Source organism: Ursus americanus, chromosome 7, assembly GCF_024610735.1.
Source record: "Ursus americanus isolate L20-20 chromosome 7, mUrsAme1.1.p, whole genome shotgun sequence".
In the NCBI taxonomy this organism is placed as follows: domain Eukaryota; kingdom Metazoa; phylum Chordata; class Mammalia; order Carnivora; family Ursidae; genus Ursus; species Ursus americanus.
In genome coordinates this window covers 39,155,563-39,174,712 of record NC_142133.1, presented here as the reverse complement: position 1 = coordinate 39,174,712, position 19,150 = coordinate 39,155,563, and the positions used below count along the sequence as shown (strand labels likewise).

The 19,150-nt window shown below is 54.2% G+C and overlaps 3 protein-coding genes across 8 annotated transcripts; 2 read left to right on the top strand and 1 right to left on the bottom strand.

Annotated features, from left to right (window-relative positions):
- Nucleotides 1-135: 135 nt before the first annotated feature.
- Nucleotides 136-3,211, top strand: AUP1 (AUP1 lipid droplet regulating VLDL assembly factor). 5 transcript variants are annotated; one of them, XM_087863595.1, is made up of 12 exons: nucleotides 143-300; nucleotides 381-518; nucleotides 598-748; nucleotides 934-1,118; nucleotides 1,369-1,441; nucleotides 1,537-1,610; nucleotides 1,867-1,933; nucleotides 2,035-2,137; nucleotides 2,270-2,422; nucleotides 2,505-2,620; nucleotides 2,806-2,924; nucleotides 3,034-3,211. In XM_087863595.1, exons 1-12 carry the CDS (start codon nucleotides 251-253, stop codon nucleotides 3,068-3,070), a joined length of 1,266 nt encoding a protein of 421 aa, XP_087719721.1. In that variant the 5' UTR covers nucleotides 143-250; the 3' UTR covers nucleotides 3,071-3,211. The 5 variants fall into 5 exon arrangements, with proteins under 5 accessions (XP_087719722.1, XP_087719721.1, XP_087719724.1 ...); XM_045788367.2 differs by having other exon boundaries at nucleotides 197-300; nucleotides 2,270-2,389; XM_087863596.1 differs by lacking the exon at nucleotides 3,034-3,211 and having other exon boundaries at nucleotides 136-300; nucleotides 2,744-2,880.
- Nucleotides 3,212-3,348: 137 nt separating this feature from the next.
- Nucleotides 3,349-11,636, top strand: DQX1 (DEAQ-box RNA dependent ATPase 1). Of its 2 annotated transcripts, XM_087863576.1 has the most exons (12): nucleotides 3,349-3,731; nucleotides 4,095-4,350; nucleotides 4,599-4,792; nucleotides 5,178-5,562; nucleotides 5,897-6,130; nucleotides 6,220-6,319; nucleotides 6,424-6,582; nucleotides 6,667-6,858; nucleotides 8,650-8,769; nucleotides 8,927-9,117; nucleotides 9,440-9,627; nucleotides 9,848-11,636. In XM_087863576.1, the coding sequence occupies exons 2-12, from the start codon at nucleotides 4,114-4,116 to the stop codon at nucleotides 10,002-10,004; spliced, it is 2,157 nt and encodes a 718-aa protein (XP_087719702.1). In that variant the 5' UTR covers nucleotides 3,349-3,731; nucleotides 4,095-4,113; the 3' UTR covers nucleotides 10,005-11,636. The 2 variants fall into 2 exon arrangements, with proteins under 2 accessions (XP_087719702.1, XP_087719703.1); XM_087863577.1 differs by lacking the exon at nucleotides 9,440-9,627 and having other exon boundaries at nucleotides 3,349-4,350.
- Nucleotides 11,626-19,114, bottom strand: TLX2 (T cell leukemia homeobox 2). Its single transcript, XM_045788369.2, has 3 exons — nucleotides 12,958-19,114; nucleotides 12,327-12,564; nucleotides 11,626-12,177 (listed from the first exon to the last, which is right to left on the bottom strand). Exons 1-3 carry the CDS (start codon nucleotides 13,355-13,357, stop codon nucleotides 11,961-11,963), a joined length of 855 nt encoding a protein of 284 aa, XP_045644325.1. The 5' UTR covers nucleotides 13,358-19,114; the 3' UTR covers nucleotides 11,626-11,960.
- Between the last annotated feature and the right edge of the window lie 36 nt (nucleotides 19,115-19,150).

The following is a 19,150-nucleotide window of genomic DNA, read 5'->3' as shown; positions in this document are numbered from 1 at the left end:
ACCCAGGATTCCAGCAGGCCGACTCCGCCCCGCCCCGCGAATGCCGGGAATTGTGGTCCCCGCGGGACGTGAGTTATGAGGTGGCCCAAGGGCCCGCGAGGCATGCTGGGACCGCTAGCCCTTCCGGGGCGCCTCAGGACTTCGGGTGCCGGCACCCTGGGCGGATGCCCGAAGACTCCGCCTTCCCAGGAGCCCCTGCGGCGGGGCGCGAAGATGGCGGCGGCGGCCGGACATCCCTAAAGCAGCGGCGATGGAGCCCTCCCCGGCGCTGGGGCCGGAGCGGCTCTTTGACTCGCACCGGTAAGAGCCCTGGCGGAAAGAGGCCGGCTCCCGCGTCCACTCGGCCTTCGGCGCCCGATCACCCCGCCTTTCGCCCCCAGGCTCCCGGGTGACGGCTTCCTGCTCCTCGCGCTGCTGCTCTACGCTCCAGTCGGGTTCTGCCTCCTCGTCTTGCGCCTCTTTCTTGGGATCCACGTCTTCCTGGTCAGCTGCGCTCTGCCAGACAGTGTCCTTCGCAGGTAACGACCCGGGGGTTCCGGGAGGGTCTGGGCTGGGCCTGGCCCGAGGCCGTGAAGTCACCACTGCCTGCGTCCCCAGATTCGTGGTGCGGACCATGTGTGCGGTGCTGGGGCTCGTGGCCCGGCAGGAGGACTCCGGACTCCGGGATCACCGCGTCAGGGTCCTTATTTCCAATCACGTGACACCTTTCGACCATAACATAGTCAACTTGCTCACCAGCTGTAGCACCGTGAGTGGGGGGCGAAGCCGAGAGCTCCACGGGGCGGTTCCCTGGGGCCAGCCCGAGGCTCCCCTTTGTTTCCCTTGGGGACCACGAAATACTAAGCCTTACCCTAATCCCGCTTCTCTACCCATATGTCAGTTTTTCTCACTTCCCAATATTCTTTTCTTGCTTTCTCTCTTCTCGATTCCCAGCCTCTACTCAATAGTCCCCCAAGTTTTGTGTGCTGGTCTCGGGGCTTCATGGAGATGGATGGGCGGGGGGAGTTGGTGGAATCACTCAAGAGATTCTGTGCTTCCACGAGGCTTCCCCCCACTCCTCTGCTGCTATTCCCTGAGGAAGAGGCCACCAATGGCCGGGAGGGGCTCCTGCGCTTCAGGTGGGTGAGCACAGGTATCGGTCTCCAACTGGGTAGGTGGTCGGGCTTGGGGGCCCTTGAGTTTTCACAATTTTCAGCCCTACCCCTTCTGTCCTAGTTGGTTTTTTTTTCTGTTCTTTTTTTAGTTCTTTCCCCTTTGTATTTCTTTATTCCTCATTTATCTGCTTGTACAGTTTGACAGTTTTCTGTTCTGAGTCAGGTGCTGACCAGCTGGCTAGAATCCCATCCTACTCTCTCTTTCATCTTCCAGTTCCTGGCCATTTTCTATTCAGGATGTGGTACAACCTCTTACACTGCGAGTCCAGAGACCCCTAGTCTCTGTGGTGAGTGTGTGTTGGACAGGGAATCTCTGGGGCTTGGAGGGTAAGTTTCCCACTCCTGGCCCAGGCTTAGACCTCACTTCATGCCCTCCCTTCAGACGGTGTCCGATGCCTCCTGGGTCTCAGAACTGCTGTGGTCACTTTTCGTCCCTTTCACAGTGTATCAAGTAAGGTATTAACTGTCTTCGCTTTTTGGTGGCTGGGAGAAGCTCACCTCAAGGTCAGGGAGGTTGCCTCTTCCCTGTCCATTTCCAGATCTTTTAGTATCAAGGTTCTGTCACAGAGGCAGTACAAAGTGTTTACTATCCCCCCACCCTAATCACAACTGTTACATGAAAAGAAGTATCAATGTGGGGAGAGGGTGACAGCTGCACACAACATGGTCCTGGATTTTTTTTTTAATTAATTAACTTATTTATTTATTGCAGGTGGCTCCCTCCTGTTCATCGCCAGCTGGGGGAGGGGAATGAGGAGTTTGCCCTCCGTGTACAACAGGTGGTAGGGTACACAGGCAGGGTGGAGGTGGGATTTTTCCTTAAGGTTAGGAGGAGGAAGGCTTGAGACCTTGACGGTTCCAACCTTACAATTCTCCCTAGCTGGTGGCCAAAGAATTAGGCCAGACAGGGACACGACTCACTCCAGCAGACAAAGCAGAGCACATGAAACGACAAAGACACCCCAGATTGCGCCCTCAGTCAGGTTTGTGGTCTCTGTACACAAAGTTCTTTGGGTTTTCTCAGCCTATTGTGATTCCCTTCCTATTCCTGTGCTAGTCAGCCTCTCCTTCCTCCCAGTTCTCCACTCACCATGTTTCGGATTTCTTTTTTGCAGCCCAGTCTTCTTTCCCTCCCTCCCCTGGCCCTTCTCCTGATGTGCAGCTGGCAACTCTGGCTCAGAGAGTCAAGGAGGTTTTACCCCATGTGCCACTGGGCGTCATCCAGAGAGACCTGGGTATGGGAAAGGGTAGCCTCACACAGGAGACAGGTGCAGAAAGGAAAAGTGGGTGGTGAGGGGAGAAGATGAGCAGGGAAACAGACTCCCTTCTTCTCTCTTCCCCTCTCCCCAGCCAGAACTGGCTGTGTAGACTTGACCATCACTAATCTGCTTGAGGGAGCTGTAGCGTTCATGCCTGAAGATATCACTGAAGGGACCCAGTCCCTTCCCACAGCCTCCGCCCCCAAGGTGAGACCCAGGAAATGGTTAGGTCCAGGCCTAGGGCTGGAATGGGCAGTCTACATACTCCCTCTCCTTGATGTCTCTTTTTTGATCCTGAGACCCTAGCACAGTGCCTCTCTTGCAAAGTAGGCATTCGATGCGTGTTTAATGATGATGACTTCGCAAGCCCTCTGACATTGTGATCACCTCAGTTCCCCAGCTCTGGCTCGGTGACCCCTCAGCCCACAGCCTTCACATTTGCCAAGTCCTCCTGGGCCCGGCAGGAGAGCCTACAGGAGCGCAAGCAGGCACTCTATGAATATGCGAGAAGGTGAGAGGCTTAGAGGACAGTGGGTAGGAAGGGGCAGGCTGGAAAAGAGAGCTAATTATAGGGCTAATGTGGCAAAGCCCACACAATGTCTTCTTCCTATGTCTCGCAGGAGATTCACAGAGAGACAGGCCCAGGAGGCTGACTGAGCACAGGATGGCACCCAGAGCCGCAGGACGGAGACTGGGGGCAGCCCTCACCCAACTTACAACTGGCTGGAAGGGTGGGTGGTAAAAAGGGAGGGATGGGGCTCCCCCCAAAATCACATTAAATTCAGGGTTCTCACTCAAGGTCTCTGTTGCCTCTCTGGGGCTCAAAAGCCTACTGAGCAGGTTCCTTTTCCCTTGGTTGGAGGGAACAGGGGTGAGAGCCTCCTTTTGGGTTTGTGAGAAGTATTGAAATCACCCCTTCGTGTCAAGAAATGAGTGATATTATGGAAGTGTAACTGAACTGAAGACCAGCGGCAACTGGACCCTAGCTTGGGTGTTCAGCTCAGCCTTGTGACCAAACAGCTGCAAAACTACAAGTCCCAAGATGCCTTTCACTAACAAGCACAATGTACACTGACTGTAGAGAACACAAGCTCGGGTGTGGTGCCCGGAACCTGTTTTCCATAGGCTTCTGACAGATTAAATTAAGGTGGAGCAAATGGCCCCACCCCAAAACCAGCCTTAAGGATTCCTGTTTAAGCCGAGCCCCAGGGTGGAGCCGGAATTTACCTTTGTACTTCACTCGGGTCTGGGTTGGTGGTGAGTGGCTGGGTGGGTCGGAACTGACTGCCATCGTGACACGTCTCAGAGCTGCAAGCAGGTTTGAATCCAGGATCCTTGTGGCCCCTGCTCCTCGGTTCCTACCCCTTCCTCCTCCTATTCTTTCTCTCTTTATCCTTTTCCCCTTGGGACTTTCCCACAGGCTACCATAATTCCTGCTGCCCTGGTGGCCCTTTGTGTTAGTCACAGGATTTCTACTACCTGACTATCAGGTTAATAGTCCACTTTTCATAGTCCCTCACTTCCAGAATCAACTCTCCTCTGTTTCCTGGCAGGCAAGAAATGCTGGGAAGGATGGAGCCCAGCGCATTACCACCTGAGGGTACAGTTTAGGGATCAAGGGTGGGAAGTTGGTGTCAGTCATTTAATACAAGGCTCTTAATCACCGCCCTGCCTTCTGTAGGTACTGCCCGTCAGCTACCATGGCCTCTCAGCATCTTGGGCTGGCAGAAGAGTCTGGCCCAAGCCCTGGGGAGTCTGAATTGGCTGTGAACCCCTTTGACGGGCTCCCCTTCTCTTCCCGCTACTACGAGCTGCTTGAGCAGCGCCGAGCCTTACCCATCTGGGCTGCTCGCTTTATCTTCTTGGAGCAGTTGGAGAGTAGCCCCAGTGGAGTGGTGCTGGTGTCTGGAGAGCCTGGCTCTGGCAAGAGCACCCAGGTGGGGGGAGATTCTGGGAGTAGACAAAGGGAGGGACTAGAGAACTGGTCCTTCCACTAGCAAGGTGGGGATTGGGCTGCATGGGGTTCTAGGGGAGTGGTCAAAGAGCAACCAGATTAGACTGGCCCCTGGGTGGCTGGTGAAGGACCAGGGGACTCCCCAAATGAGAATGGCCACAGCTCCCCCTGCACTTCTGACTGAAGTCCTGCATCTCACTGACTGGTTGTCCTTTCCTGTTCCTACCCCAGATCCCTCAGTGGTGTGCAGAGTTTGCACTGGCCAGGGGGTTCCAGGAAGGCCGAGTAACTGTCACTCAGCCCCACCCTCTGGCAGCCCTGAGCCTGGCCATGCGGGTTGCCGATGAAATGGACCTAACCCTGGGTCATGAGATTGGATACAGCATTCCCCAGGAGGACTGCACTGGGCCAGACACCCTGCTCAGGTGAGGCCTCTCGCAGGCCTGACGCAAATTTGATTTCCCTCACCCAGTAGAAACAAGCCCGGTCCTCTGACATCTTGCCAAACCCTCCCTCAGCCCATGTCACCCTTTAAATCATGCACAACACAATGCTGAATTAAGCCCTCAACCCCAGCCAGGGACCTCAGATATTCAACCTCACCCTCATCGTGATTCTCACTTTCCCAGCTGGAGTACAGCCTGTGAAAAAAAAACGCCATCAGTGAGGTTGTGGGTCTCAATACAAGTTCATGGGGTCTTTTTCTGACCTTATTATCGAAATCTAGGCCCCCCAGGAAGACGTTCCCCTGGACTTCTGGAGATGTTCAGTGTCCACACTGACTCCTCTGCCCACTGCCAATGTCAACAGGTTTTGCTGGGACAGGCTGCTTCTACAGGAGGTGGCCTCAACCCGGGGCTCGGGAGCCTGGGGCGTGCTGGTGCTGGATGAGGCTCAGGAGCGGTCAGTGGCCTCGGATTTGCTCCAGGGGCTACTGCGAAATGCCAGGCTGGGAAACCTTCCAGGGGACTCGAGAGTGGTTGTGGTTACCGACCCTGCCCTTGAACCTAAGCTCCAAGCCTTCTGGGGCAATCCTCCTATTGTGCGTGTACCCAGAGGGCCTGGCGTGTGTCCCACCCCTATATACAGGGACACTGTCCCTACCGATCGAGTGGAAGCTGCCTGCCAAGCTGTGCTTGAATTGTGTACGAAGGAGGCTCCAGGAGACGTGCTTGTGTACCTGCCCAGTGAGGAGGTAAAGATGAGCTGCAGGAGGAGGGTCTCGTGTACGCCGCCTTCCTTTCCTGGGGGAGTTGGAGCAATGCTCGTGAGGAACACTGAAGTTGTAGTGTTTACTATGTTGGAGTCCTTAGGAAAAACTCAAGGATTTTGGCGTAAAGAGGTCTACCATCCCTTTTTTTGACTCCATCTAACACAGAGACTGTGGCTCAGGGAATTCCTGAAATTATAACAACTTTATGAGTATGTGCATTTTTTCAGAGTGAAAAGCCATAGCTTTCATCAGTTTTTTCAAGGGGTTCGTCGCCAAAAACGTGAGAACTGCCTTAATGCCCCACCCCTCTCTTCAGGAAATTTTGCTGTGCTGTGAATCCTTGTCCAGGGAGGTGGAGCCCTTGGCTCTCACGGGGCCTCCACTACGGGTGCTGCCCCTTCACCCAGGACATGGCCCAGCAGTTCAGGCTGCGTACGAGGACATAGACTTGGGTGCTCGAAGGGTCGTGGTCACTCACTGGCTGGCTGACTTCTCCTTCTCCCTCCCTTCCATCCGACATGTCATTGACTCAGGACTGGAGCTTCGAAGTGTGAGTGAGAGAGATGAGGGGGTGTGGGGGCTAAAGATAGAAGTGGTTCGCTCTGATCTGTCTTGGCCTTGGTTGGGGGGTGGAAACAGGTGTACAGTCCTCAGATCCGAGCAGAATCCCAAGTGCTGAGACCAATCAGCAAGTGTCAGGCAGAGGCAAGAAAACTGCGGGCAAGAGGGGTTCCACCAGGTAAGAGCCTTTGCCCTTACTGAGATCAGACGTGAAAAGAGTCACCACATGCAAACCCTGAGAAATCTACAGAGGCCTTCTTTCCGAGGTCTTTCTTCCCTCAGGGTCCTGCCTCTGCCTGTATCCTAAGTTCTTCCTAGAACTAGAGGCTCCCCCGCTGCCCACACCCAGGATATGTGAGGAGAATCTGAGCCCCCTGGTGTTACTTCTAAAGAGGAGACAGATTGCAGAGCCAGGGGACTGTCACTTCCTGGACCGGCCTGGTGAGCACCCCCCCTGCCCAAGTCCTGCTGTCTGACCTGCAGGCTCTGAGACTCCCTGCCCTATCTGCCGTATTTCCTCACCAGCTCCAGAAGCACTGATGCAGGCCCTGGAAGACTTAGACTACCTGGCAGCCCTGGATGATGCTGGGAACCTGTCAGACCTGGGAGTCATCATGTCGGAGATCCCGCTGCCCCCTGAGCTGGCCAAAGCCCTGCTGGCCTCCTGCGAGTTTGACTGCGTGGATGAGATGCTCACCCTCGCCGCCATGCTCACTGGTAGAAATCGCTTCTCTCCCCGACTCTTGCAGCCACTTCAGGCCTTTCCAGCCCTTTCTGGTGTTCTGGTGCTCCGAAGGCCAGCTCTTTCCCCTCTGCTCCCCTATAGCGCCCAAAAAACCAGCCCAAACCACTTAGCCCTCCTCTGTCTCCTTAGCCTTTTCCCAGTGCTGGTTCTTGCCCCCAACATGCATAAATCTCTCTGTTACTACTAAAGCTCCACACCCCTCTCCCTCCACCCTCTACTCCCCTGCAGCTATGCAGAATCACCTCCACCCCAATCGGCCAAGTGTGTTCCCGCCCACTGCATCCCAGCCTCAGGCCCAGAACAACACTGACAAATCTCTCAGCTCAGCAGTGACCGCCCCCCCACCCTCACCGAGGCTGAACCCACTGAATAGTTCTGAGTCCTTATTCCTTATGACCTTCTGACACTTGAAAATGTGGACCACTCCGGTCTTGGAACTGCCCCCTCCCTAAGCCTCTGGGACTCGCTCCTCCAGGTTTTCTGGCTGTTCTGCCGCCCTTCCCTTCACCTCTTCCCTGGCTCTTTGTCCTCTGCTCATCCGCTGTAAATTGGACTTCAGAGTTCCATCCCTGACCCTTTTGCCTTCTCGTTCCTTGAACTCTGAACAAGTTCATGCACACCCATAGTCTGAAGTGCCATCTTTACACTTAAAATTTCCAAACCTTCTATCTCCCTGCCGATACCATTCTTCTGAATCTTAGATTTATATATCCCATGCCTGATGGGCATTTCCATCAGAATTGGCCACGGTACCCCAGCCCAGATCCGAACTCGAGCACTTGCTTAAACTGTTCCCTCACCACCACCACAAAATCATGCCATCGTCTCTGCAGCTCCACTACCATCATCGTAGACTAATCTTTCTCCAGGTTCTTTCATTTTTATCTCCTAAAATTTTATTTTTAATTCATCTATTTGTCTCCATTCTCATTATCAGTGCCAATGTTAGATCCTCACCACCACTCAGCATAGATTCCTTTAGCCTCCTAACTTGTCAGGTTTAAACACTTGGACTCTCTTCCCTCAAAACTCTTCTTCAACAGCTATTCTTTATCTTCTGGACGGAATGTAAACTCATTGGCACAGCACATCCAGCCTCTCATGACCTGGCCCATACCTACCTCCCCAGTTTATCTCCTGCCACTCTGCCACACATGCCATTCGCCCGACCCTCACTAGGTGCGTACAGGTCTCCACACAGGCTGTGCTACTAATTTCTGTGCCTTGCCATGCCCACAGTTCAGATTCTCTCCACCCCTTCTCTACTGAGCTGATTCCTAACAAAATTTTAAATATTGGGATGCCTGGGTGGCTCAGTCAGCTAAGTGTCTGCCTTCAGCTCAGGTGATGATCCCAGGGTCCTGGTTTTGAGTCCCACATTGGGCTCCCTGCTCAGTGGGGAGCTTGCTTCTCCCTCTGCCTGCCGCTCCCCTGCTTGTGCGTGTACGCACGCACTCTCTCTCTCTCTCTCTCTGGCGTAAATAGATAAAATCTTAAAAAAAAAAAAACTCCAAATATTGGCCCACATACCTGTTGTGCTGATCAAGTTTGCTTATCTCTCCCACCAGACTCTAAGTTACTTGAGGGCAGAGACTGCCTTTCGTTTATTTATCCTCAATGTCTAATAAAGTGCAAAGCGCCTAGAAGTTATCAATGTCTTTTTAATAAATTTCCCAAAGTGACACTTCCTACCTTTTCACCCTTCCTTCTGTACTGCTATCCTTTCTCATTCCCCAAAATGACCTTCCTCTCTTCTCCTCCAGCTGCTCCTGGGTTCACCCATCCTCCACTCTCTGCAGAAGAAGCTGCCTTGCGTCGGGCCCTGGAACATACGGATGGTGATCACAGTTCTCTGATCCAGGTGTATGAAGCCTTTATACAGAGTGAGTAGCCCACTCTGCATCTTCTTATAAAATCCCAGATTTTCCAAAGAGGGGAAGTAGAGTGCAACAAGCTGGAGGAGGAGGAAGCCCTTTGGCCAAGGGCTGGGTTCTCTTGGGGGTCTCTTTGCAGCTGTAGGTGTTCCCTTTCCTCTTGTAGGTGGAGCAGACAAGGCTTGGTGCCAGGCTCGGGGGCTAAACTGGGCAGCATTGTGCCAAGCCCAGAAACTTCGAGGTGAACTCCTAGAACTCATGCAACGAATTGAACTTCCCTTGTCCCAGCCAGCCTTTGGCTCTGAGCAGAACCGCAGAAACCTTCAGAAAGCGCTGGTGTCAGGATACTTCCTTAAGGTTAGGGGAAAGAGTTGGGGTAAAGGTCGTAAAAAGAGCAGAAAGCAGAGGGACCAAAAATTGATATGCCACCTCTGAAATTGGGGTCCAAGTGACCATTCAAAGGATTTTGTAGAACAAGGAGAAAGTTTTCCTTTGAGGTGTTGGGGTACAGGGGGCTATGGGAAATGCCATATGGTAGGGACTCTAACACCTAGAGATGATGCTTTACTTTTGATACTCTCACCAGCCTTCCTAATTCTTTCTCAGCCCCCTTTTCTTTTTTCTACTGCCTTTCTCTTCTCCCTCACTTACTCCTTCACTATCTTTGCTTTTTAATGAGGTGGCTCGAGACACAGATGGGACTGGAAATTACCTGCTCCTGACACATAAGCATGTGGCCCAGCTCTCCCCATACTGCTGCTACCGAAACCGCAGGTCACCAGCCAGACCCCCGTGGGTGCTTTACCACAGTTTCTCCATTTCCAAAGACAACTGCCTTTCCATTGTTTCTGAGATTCAGCCACAGATGTGAGTTTCCTGACACCCCTCTTACACTGCCCATTCTTCTTCTTGGGGCCAAAATTATGGCTGGGGAGTTAGAGAACTTTAAGAAGAAGAGGATATCTTAGTGGTTTGTAGTGACTATGATTTGAGGGGACAGGGCTTGTGGAAGGAACGGGAAGAAGTTTAAGAATCTGCATTATAAGAGAGGATACAGAAATCATCTAATTGTGACTCTCTTTATCAGGCTGGTAGAGTTGGCCCCTCCTTACTTCCTGAGTAACTTGCCTCCCAGTGAGAGCAGAGACCTCTTGAATCAGCTGAGAGAAGAAATGGCAGATTCTGCAATAGAGAGTGAACCCCCCTCCACCCAAGAGTTTGGAGATGCCTGTGTCCTGCAGTGACCTGCCTAAGGAATGGAACTGAGCTCATCTGAAGGCATTAGATCCTCTCTCAGGCTATCACAAAGGTAGCCAGCCAAAGGTTAGGATCAGATGTAAATCCTGGAACCTGAGTCTTAAGAAATGGTGGACTGAGAATAGAGGGAATTGGTTAAGCCACAGTATACATAAGGTTGGGCCCTTTCCTTAGCCTTCTTCTGTTTCGTGGAGGACGACTGATATGCCCCCCCCCAAGTCCCCAACGTAGGCCAAACCCGTCTTCGTGCGCTTCATCTTCATCTATCAAAGTTCTTTCCCTGTGGTGCCAAATTTGCGTTTGATTCTGCGGCAGCATGTACAACATCCATGAGTTAGAGATGACACAGTTTCATCCAACTCCTCCAGCAATATCCTCTCGCCTGGTTCCTGCCTGTAGTCAAGCCTCTGCAGTGTGAATGAATGACCAGCTGTCACTAACCCAGAAAACATGTAGTTTGACTACAGGTGGTCTCTCAACCTGCCCAAAGCTTACTTCCCTTTATCTTGCTCCCACCTACAGGGGAGGAAGAGTGAGAGTGCTATAAGAAATCAGACAAAATCTTCCTTTTTTTCCACATACAACTTAGATCCAGCTCCTTCTTAAACCTCAAGGCTAATGAAGCCATCCCCGAACTCTCAGCTTCCCACCAACAAGCTTCCCAGCAGCCCCTGGCCCACCAGCACACTAAAGCTTTTCTTCCTTTAAATTATTAATGTTGATATCTTCCATCATCCTGCACACTGTAAATGTGTTTGTAGAAACTGGTGGAAAGAAAGATTTAATCCTTAGAACACTGCTTTCCTCCTCTCAGTGTCTTCCCTTGGAGAGTCTATCTGTTCTCATCATTCCATATATCTCCACCTCTATGTGGATGTCACCCAACCTCCCCCAAAAGCACTTTTCCAGATTGTATTCTCTTTAGGTCTAGCATTCACTTTTTCCTGTAGTTATCTTACTCTAAACTTTCAGTTTCCACTTCATTATCCACAACACCATTGATCTCCTGATCCTCCACATCTCCAACCCTGGAATCATCTTTGATTCTTCTTGGATATTCCTAGTTGTTTGCCAAAATCTGCTCACCCTAACTCCACGGGGCCTGTTAATTTTATCCACTGCTTCACCGTTTCCCCCTCTCTGTCCCCACGGGAGACGAGAGCCAGAATAGTGTTCCTAGATTTTCTGTTTCATCGGGTGTATAAGTATCCGTCTTGCCTGCCGCCCAGGAGGCGTTGTGAGGCTCAAGGAGGAGGAGGGAGTCAGCAGTTTGAACACACACGACAACATGAGGTTCAAAGTCAGAAAGGTATCCTTAGCGATTATTTTACAGTTGAAGAATGAGATGCCCAGTGTGTAAAACCCTCTGGTTCCTGTCACAGTCAGACTCTTGCCCTCCAGCACCTCTTCCGTTATTCCGCTGTCAATAGTGTCTTCCTTCCTTCGCACCTTTGGTACGGACCCAGGCAGTGCGAGCTGCCGCCGCTCCACCCCAGCACCACTTTTAGCCTGCTCTGCGCGTCCAGAACCCCAGCTTCAACCCACCCTCCGAAGAATCCAAAGTCCTCAGGAGAGCAGCTCCCATTGGCCAGCCCGCCCCCTCCCCTCACCTCATTGGCTACCGTACTGCAAGTCCCGCCTTCTCGGCTCCTCAGGTTCCAGCAGCGGTGCGACCGCAGTTAAGTGGGAAATGGCGGGAAAGGCCACGTCTAAACGCGCGGCACAACCGCGAAACGCTAGCCTAGGAGCCCGCCGTGGCCGAGGAGCCCTCGACGATAGCCTCAAAGCCAGCTCCTCCTCACAAGCTCCGCTACCACGGCACCACAGCACCACTGCACCACGGCACCACGGCGTGGTCAGCCGCGCGCCCCGTGGTCCTGGGCCCGGCGCTCCGCGCGGCGCCTCAGTCCGTTAAAGAGCACTTGGCCCCGGGCAGGCGTCGCTCACACCACCGAGGCAAGCCCGGACACAGAAGCCACCTTGTTGTCCTCGGCCCAGGGCTGTAGGTTCTGCAGCGCGAAGAGCGACGAGTTGTGCAGGCAGAGTGGGTCCGGGGGCAGCGGCGGCCGCAGAGGCCGTGGTAAGGCATCCTGCTGCAGGTGCAGGAGCAGCCGGCCCGCGCGGTGCCGCTCCGCCTCGCGCTCCTCCGCGGTCTGGCGCCTAAGCGAGCGGAGACGCCGGGTCACCGAGGCCCGCCCTCGTCCACCCCGCGCCTCCTCGTCACCGGCCGGGCCCGCGGTTCCTCACCCGCCCCGCGCCTCACCGCCACTTGACGCCGCCCGCGAGCCCTCGCTCGCCCCAAGCCTCACCGCCACTTGGTGCGCCGGTTCTGGAACCAAGTCTTGACCTGTGCGTCGGTCATGCGCAGGGCCTTGGCCAGCGCTGCTCTCTCCGCCGAGGCCAGGTACTTCTGGCGCAGGAAGCGCCGCTCCAGCTCCAGCACCTGCGAGCGGGAGAAGGACGTGCGCGGCTTCTTCCGCTTCGGGGGGGTCCGGTTTTGGTAGGGGTGACCTATGCGGCGCGTCCCGGAGAAGGGCGAGAGAGCGGCTACAGGGAGGAAGAAAGAACAGGGCAGGGTTTTCAGAACGGCCCTTCCAGGTGCCCCAAGCTCGGCCCCGCACCAGCAAAGGCTTCCAGACAAGAAAGGGCCTGGGAAGAAATGGCCCTCCCCCTTGAGTGAGGAAGAGACGGCCCCCGGAACTTCACCCTGCGCTACCCGCAGTGTGGACAGTAGACTGCAAAGGAGGGTGCGGACATCGACGGCAGCTCCCTCCCCATTGCCTCTCTCAGCAGCAGGTCCAAGAGATACATGTTGGGGGAGGATCCCCTGGGATGATGCGGGCGGGGAGTTTACGGGGAACTTGAGTTGGAGCAGAAGGATCAAAGATGAGGAAAAGGGGTGAATGTGGGGCTGGACGCTGGAGCGTCGGGCAACCTCACCCGTGAGCCGGTCCTTGGCAAAGCGGCGGCCGCTGTCCATCCAAGGGAAGGTGAGTCCGGCTAGGCCCCCGGCTCCGCCCAAGCCCGAGGGTCCAGGCACTGCTGGCGCGCCTCCCGCGGGCGGCGGCACTGGCATTGGACGATGAGCCGGGACGCGGATCACGCCGCCTGGGCCCATGCCGGAGCTGCCAGGTAGCGGGGCCAGCGAACCCGCGGGACCGTAGCTTGAGGTTCCATGAAATCCACCCGAGAATGCCGTACTCTCCCCATGGCCCTGGCCTGAGCGACCCGGGCCTAGGCCGCTCCCGGGGGGTTCCGGGCAGCTCAGGATCTGATCGATGCCAAAGCTGATTGGCTCGTGGTGCGGGAGGTTGTGCGAGGCCAGGACCGCTGGCTCCATGGGTCCGGGTCAAGGAGGACCACAGGAGGTTTGGCGGTTGGGGAGGGCGCCCCAGGAACTCCGGGAGCCCAGTAGCGGAGCGCTCGGGGCGGCGGCCTCAGGGGCCCGCGGGGCTGGCCGCTGCGGGTCGCCGGGGCCCCCGGGACAGCTTCATCCCTGTGCGCCGGGAGTAGCCGCGCCCGTGCCGGCCTCTGCCGGGCGTCGGCGCAGGGACTCGCATCCCGGGGGAGCGCGACCGGCGGGGGCCCCAGGAGCGCCCTTGCTGTCCCTGAGCCGCAGATGGACGCTGGGCTGCCGGGGCCTCTGCCCGAGTCCGGGGTGGAGAGGGTTGGCCGGCTGGGGATGGGGCAGTGACTGACAGATCAGCATTGGGTGGGTAGTGGGGGCTGGGGGTAGGGCAGGGGCGGGGCCGTACCCGTTAAAGGGAAAGAGACGCCTGTTTGCGCCAAACGCCCGGACGACTGGCGGGCGGGGATGGTGGGGGTAAGGGGGGAGGTGGCAAGGGTGTTAGGAACCAGGCTCAGCACGGGAGGGGCCAGAGCATGGGCCGCTGCGCGCTGAGTCAGGCGAGATGCGCACAGCAACTCCATCCTCGCCGGCCTCCGCCTTTGGGCTTCCACGGCCTCACCGGCTTCCTCGCAGGTGCCTCTTCCCACAGTCCCCACTTTTCGCCTAGCGATGGGTCCTGCCTGCCGACTCCCAGATTCGTTGTGGCCCCCGCCTAAGTGCCCTCGAAGACCAAATCTCGTTGTGGCTTCCTGGCTGTGATGGGAAGCGGTTGGGAACGGCGCCGGCGAGTTGGAGGCCCGGGAAGAGGACAGGTGTGGGAAGGGGGTGGCAGGGCGCGTCTGGTGGGCTAGGGCGGGGAGCAACCGCTCTGGGCCAGCGATCATAGTGCACCTCCCGGCCTCTCCCGTAGGGCCCCTACCTCCTTCCCGGAACGCCAGTAATTGGTGCCCTGTGTTTCTAATAATTTCGATTTTCTGAAATCGGTGTAAAACGGACCATTGGCTCAACCCGGGCTAAGTCAGACGGATGAGAGCTTGGGGCTGGCTTTCCGCCCCCCACAGGGGACAACCAACGCGGGACTCTGCCCCTTCACTCTGCGCCTAGGGAGTCAGTTCTCGCACACTTCCCCCCTCAAAGGCTGGAGGACAAAATCGCCACAGGCGACACGTGGTTCCTCACTGAAGCCATCGGCGGTCTCAGCCGCCTCACTTTCCACAGACGCTTCTCCCTACCCAAACCCCAGAAACTGTGCCTGGAGTGTGTCAGGGATGGGAGGTGGGGAAAGACTGAAGGCGCTTGGTGACCTTGTGACCTTTGGCCGGGGACCCAGGAGCTGGGAGTGTGTGAACTCTGCGTCCTTCCCGGGATGGGACCCGGGCCCGGCGGGCCCCTGCGCCTTAGACCCGCCCCCGCCGCCGCCCGGCCCGGTGCAGGCCGCCATAATCGGGTTAGCTGGGTCGGAATTACATTACCTTCCCCGGCCCGCCCCGGCCCCGGGGGGGCCCTGGCGCCTCCGAGCCGGTGAGACTGGGCGCAGGGAGGGGGGTGTTCCTACCATTCCGAGGCGGGTGGGCACGGATGAGGCGCTTGGCCTGCCTTGGACACGTGGTGGCTTAAGGACCCCACCCTGTTGTGTCAGCCCTAGCCGGAGACCCCAGCCCACTCTGGTGCTCAGCTCCGGTCGGCCTGTTACCCGTGTAAGCCGAAATGCCTTCTAAGTCTAGTAGATGGGTCTCCCTGGGCGCACGGATCTTCCAGTTGGTTCTCCAGGATCTCCTGGGAAAGACTGCCGCTCCTTTCTCCCTAGCAGATGGGCTGCAGCCCTGCGCCTGAGGCAGGGTGAGGGGTCTTTTTTCTCCAGGGAACTGGGAACGATATTTGGGCATCTGGGCAGGAAGACAGAGAATGAAGGGAATGGACTCTCCCCACTAAAGCCACCAGGCCCTCCCTCAGTGTTCTCCGAAGTCTCAGTCTGAAGGGCGTGAACCATAGAGGAGGGAGGCAGTTGGCATCAATATGTGACATCCTCCCCCAAATTCTTGTCCACTTCCACTACCCAATATCTCCAGCCCTTTCCCACCCTGCCAATAGCCCCTTCTGAAAGGGGAGGAGGGGGGCTCCTGCCAATTTGGCAGCTGTGTTGTTATCTTGGTGGGAAAGACAGACATTATCACCTCCCCTAGCCCCTCACAGAAGCCCAAGCACCCTTTCTCAGCAGTAGAGAGGTGGGGCTTCTAGGGGGCATGAAACTTCTGCTATTTAGGGAAACCTCCAGAGGCCGCTTGGGCTGGATCCCCTGAATGAGAACAGAGAGCCTAGGGAGACAGCAAAGTAAATAAAGACTCTGAAGGGGACTGGCCTGCAGGTTAAGAATCTGTTGGTCCTTTTCCCCACTCTAGTGGGTACGCGTCTGAGGAAAGGGTGGGCACTAGTGTGTCTCTAATCTGGCTGAATAAATCCTGCTTGAATGAATCAGTGAGGGAGGAAGATCTGTATACAGCTGACGGTTCATCCTGCCTTTTGGGGTCAGCACAGATGGCACAGCCACCCAGAGATTGCCCAGCTGACCCTTGGAGAATGGTCACAAACCCAGTAATGTATACACGTCTTCTTCTGGGGAGTTACAAAAAAAAGAAATTAGTGCCCTACTTCAAGGACAAAGGGTATCCAAGTCTGTCAGCCACAGTCCTAGGAATTCCTCTCCACCTCTCCGGATCCCCTGATTCCCTGGAAAAGGTGGTTCCTGCTAGTTTATAACTAATATGGAGGCCCTGGGGTCAGAAGCCCAACCTCCCATACACACTCCTTTGTATCTGTCTCACCATGTCCCGTATGCATGTGGTCCCCTTCACAGGGAGAGGCACATTCCCAGCCTGTGCTCCAGTGCTGTCCCTTCCTTCCTGCTTTTCGCACAGTGTCTTTCCCACAAGATGGTCCCCACTCCTATATCATCACTTCTCTCATTAGCTTAGTCCTTCCTACCCCCAACTGTCTTAGGTCTCTTTTACCTGGACAAAAATCTTTGCCTGACTTTTCAAGAGAGATTATGTTTTCCCTTTCGCTTGTACTCTGCACAACCACTGCTTCTACTTCCTCATCATTTATTATTTTAATTTTAATTTTAAAGTAATATCTACACCCAACGTGGGGCTCAAACTCACAACTCCAAGATTAAGAGTAGCAGGCTCTACTGACTGGGCCAGCCAGGCGTCCCTCATCATTTATTCTTTTAACCCACTATAACTTGGCTTCACCACACTCTTTTTCAAAGAGTTCCAGTGTCTATTTTTGAGGATTTCTCTGACATATATTGCTCTGTTGATTACCAACTATTTCTTGAAATATCCCTCTTGGTTTCTGTAATATTGTCTTATTCTACATCCTAGGCTTTCATAGTCAATTCTTACTTTTTTTCTCCACCGACTTTGCTTTTTCCACTGAAGATTGAGTGTTCTCAGAGCTCGGACTTCAGCTTTCCCTCTCTATCTGCTCAAGCTTTCACCCATTCTAATAGTCCCACCTATTATATCTACTCAGAAAATTCTGGGACCTCTATCCTTGGCTCTGACACTTGTTGTGTTCCAGCCCCTCTGTCCTAACCTTCTGGCCAGCTCCACCCACCTTTGCTGCAGCCACCTTAAAGTCCAGCAGACTGCAGGATGTGCTCCCCTCCCAAGATCCTCATTCACTCCCTCCTATGCCTCCCTTTGAAATGTCTCATATACAGCCCTATCTTCCCATTCCCACTAATAAAACCTAATCTAGGCCATCATCACCACCATCTATATTTATTCATTTGTTCATCCAGAAAATTTTGATTGAACACCTACCATGCACCAGGAACTAGAGATAGAGCTGCAGACAGAACAGAAGAAAAGAAAAATCCCCGCCATACAAAGTTTATATTCTAGTGGGGGAGGCAGGTAAAACACAAGACAATATATACTAAGTAATAATAGATGCTAAGAAGAAGAAAGAAAGGAAAGGGGAGAAGTGAAAGGATGGGGGTATGATTTATCTAAAGTGTTCACAGAAGGCCTCACAAAATAAAGACCTAGAGGAAGAAAGGAATCATTTGGATAACTGAGCATTTCAAGTTGGTGATAATGCAAGTGTATCTTGGTGTTATCTGTGGAACAAACAGTAAGTGGTCCAGTATGGCTGGAAAGACCATGCAAGGTCTTGAAGCATTATAAGGACTTGGGCTTTTATTCTGAAAAGGAAAGCTATTGGAAGGTTGAGGAAAAGATGCCTGATTTTAAATTTTTTTGTTTTTAACAGGTTTCTTAGGGCAAAACTAACATACGATAAACTGTACATAAAAGGTATAAAAGTATGTGTACACACACAAAGTCACCACAATCAAGATAATAAGCACATCCGTCAACTCAAAAAACTTTCCTTATACCTTTTTTTATTCATATGGATACGTGGAAGCAAGGAAAGCAGGCTAGAAGCCACTGCAATCAATCATCCAGAGGACAGATGATGGTATCTTGGACCAGGGAGGTAAGCAGTGGCTGTAGTGAGAAGGGGTTGATTTAAAAATCACTGATCTCATAACTTCTTGCTGCTTACCCACTCCAATTATTCAAAGATAAATGAGCAAAAATGTTTCTTTTGTAGGGTAACTCCCTCCCTTCAAAAAAAAAAAAAAAGAAAGAAAGAAAGAAAGAAGAGAAAAGAAAAGAAAAAAGAAAAGTCTACTACCTCCCTAGTGCCCTTAGGCTCAAGTCACAGCTCCATGAGGCCCTGCTTCTACCACTACTCTCAAATCCACACCTTGGCCTTCTTCCTGTCCCTCTCTTCGGTCATTCCCCTCCACTTTGCTTTTCTTTTCTATTTCCACAATACTTCTTATCCACGCACCCCACCCCCGTTCTCTAAATTGTACCCACACAAAGTCCCACTTCTTCCAGAAAGCCTTTGGTGGTCTCCATTGGGATCTCTCCCTTGAATCTCCAACTGCACTTGATGTTAATACTCCCCAGTAAACTTATCCTTGGTTTCTAATCCCACTGGAAGTATCTAGGGATGGCGGTGTGCAAGGTCTAGAGCTGCTGCGACCTTCCCAAGTACGGGGCTGGGCCTATGCTACTGCAGGCGCTGGCTGCTTCGGCGTGTCTATGTGCGGTAGTGTCCCAATCCTCCTCCCCTCCTCCTTCGGCATCTGCTCTGCATTAGTCTGTCCCAGGCCTCCGCAGGCGCCGATGATTGAATCATCATCATTAACCAGGGTCTGCCCCCCCCTTCACAAGCCCCGGCGGCAGGGGAGGATGGGAGGGGGGGCGAATAAGATCACTACACCAAGTCCCTGGGGGTCCCTCCCTCCCCGCCACTCTTTCCGAGACTCCGCAAAGCCCCCAAGAAACTCCCGCCGTGGAGCCGGGAGAAGGCCTGCCATCCGGACGAAGCTCCGTAACACGGACGCGTCAGCCGACGAGGGCGACATTACGAGGAAAAGGACCCGGGAGGGGCTTCTTTAGCGGGGTCGCGGTCACAGGAGATCGACGACCCTGAGCGGCGGCGGGCGGAGACCGCTGGGCCCTTTGGAGTAGAAGGGGGCAGTCTTTTGCAGGCTCCAAAAGTTAGTCCCGCGGTAGGGAAGGGTCTATTGTGATGATTACTACAAGAGGTCAATGAGATAGGACCCACTCCTCACACACACACCCCCCTATTACGGATTGAGGAGGGGGAGGGGCCAGTGGGGCTCAGGTGAGCACACGGGGAGAAAGGGGCATGGGCGGGGCCTTACAGAGGGTCAGCGAATCCGAGAAGACCTAA

Excerpts from the sequence above, each read along its gene's own strand:
- TLX2 (XM_045788369.2), bottom strand. The coding sequence starts at position 13,357 with ATGGAGCCAGCGGTCCTGGCCTCGCACAACCTCCCGCACCACGAGCCA. Across the intron at positions 12,565-12,957 it reads TGCCAAGGACCGGCTCACGG|CCGCTCTCTCGCCCTTCTCC; the intron begins GTGAGGTTGCCC and ends TCCTCCCTGTAG. Across the intron at positions 12,178-12,326 it reads AACCGGCGCACCAAGTGGCG|GCGCCAGACCGCGGAGGAGC; the intron begins GTGAGGCTTGGG and ends CCGCTCGCTTAG.
- DQX1 (XM_087863576.1), top strand. The coding sequence starts at position 4,114 with ATGGCCTCTCAGCATCTTGGGCTGGCAGAAGAGTCTGGCCCAAGCCCT. Across the intron at positions 5,563-5,896 it reads TGTACCTGCCCAGTGAGGAG|GAAATTTTGCTGTGCTGTGA; the intron begins GTAAAGATGAGC and ends CCCTCTCTTCAG. Across the intron at positions 6,583-6,666 it reads TCACTTCCTGGACCGGCCTG|CTCCAGAAGCACTGATGCAG; the intron begins GTGAGCACCCCC and ends TTTCCTCACCAG.
- AUP1 (XM_087863595.1), top strand. The coding sequence starts at position 251 with ATGGAGCCCTCCCCGGCGCTGGGGCCGGAGCGGCTCTTTGACTCGCAC. Across the intron at positions 1,442-1,536 it reads AGAGACCCCTAGTCTCTGTG|ACGGTGTCCGATGCCTCCTG; the intron begins GTGAGTGTGTGT and ends CCCTCCCTTCAG. Across the intron at positions 2,423-2,504 it reads TAGCCTCACACAGGAGACAG|CCAGAACTGGCTGTGTAGAC; the intron begins GTGCAGAAAGGA and ends CCCTCTCCCCAG.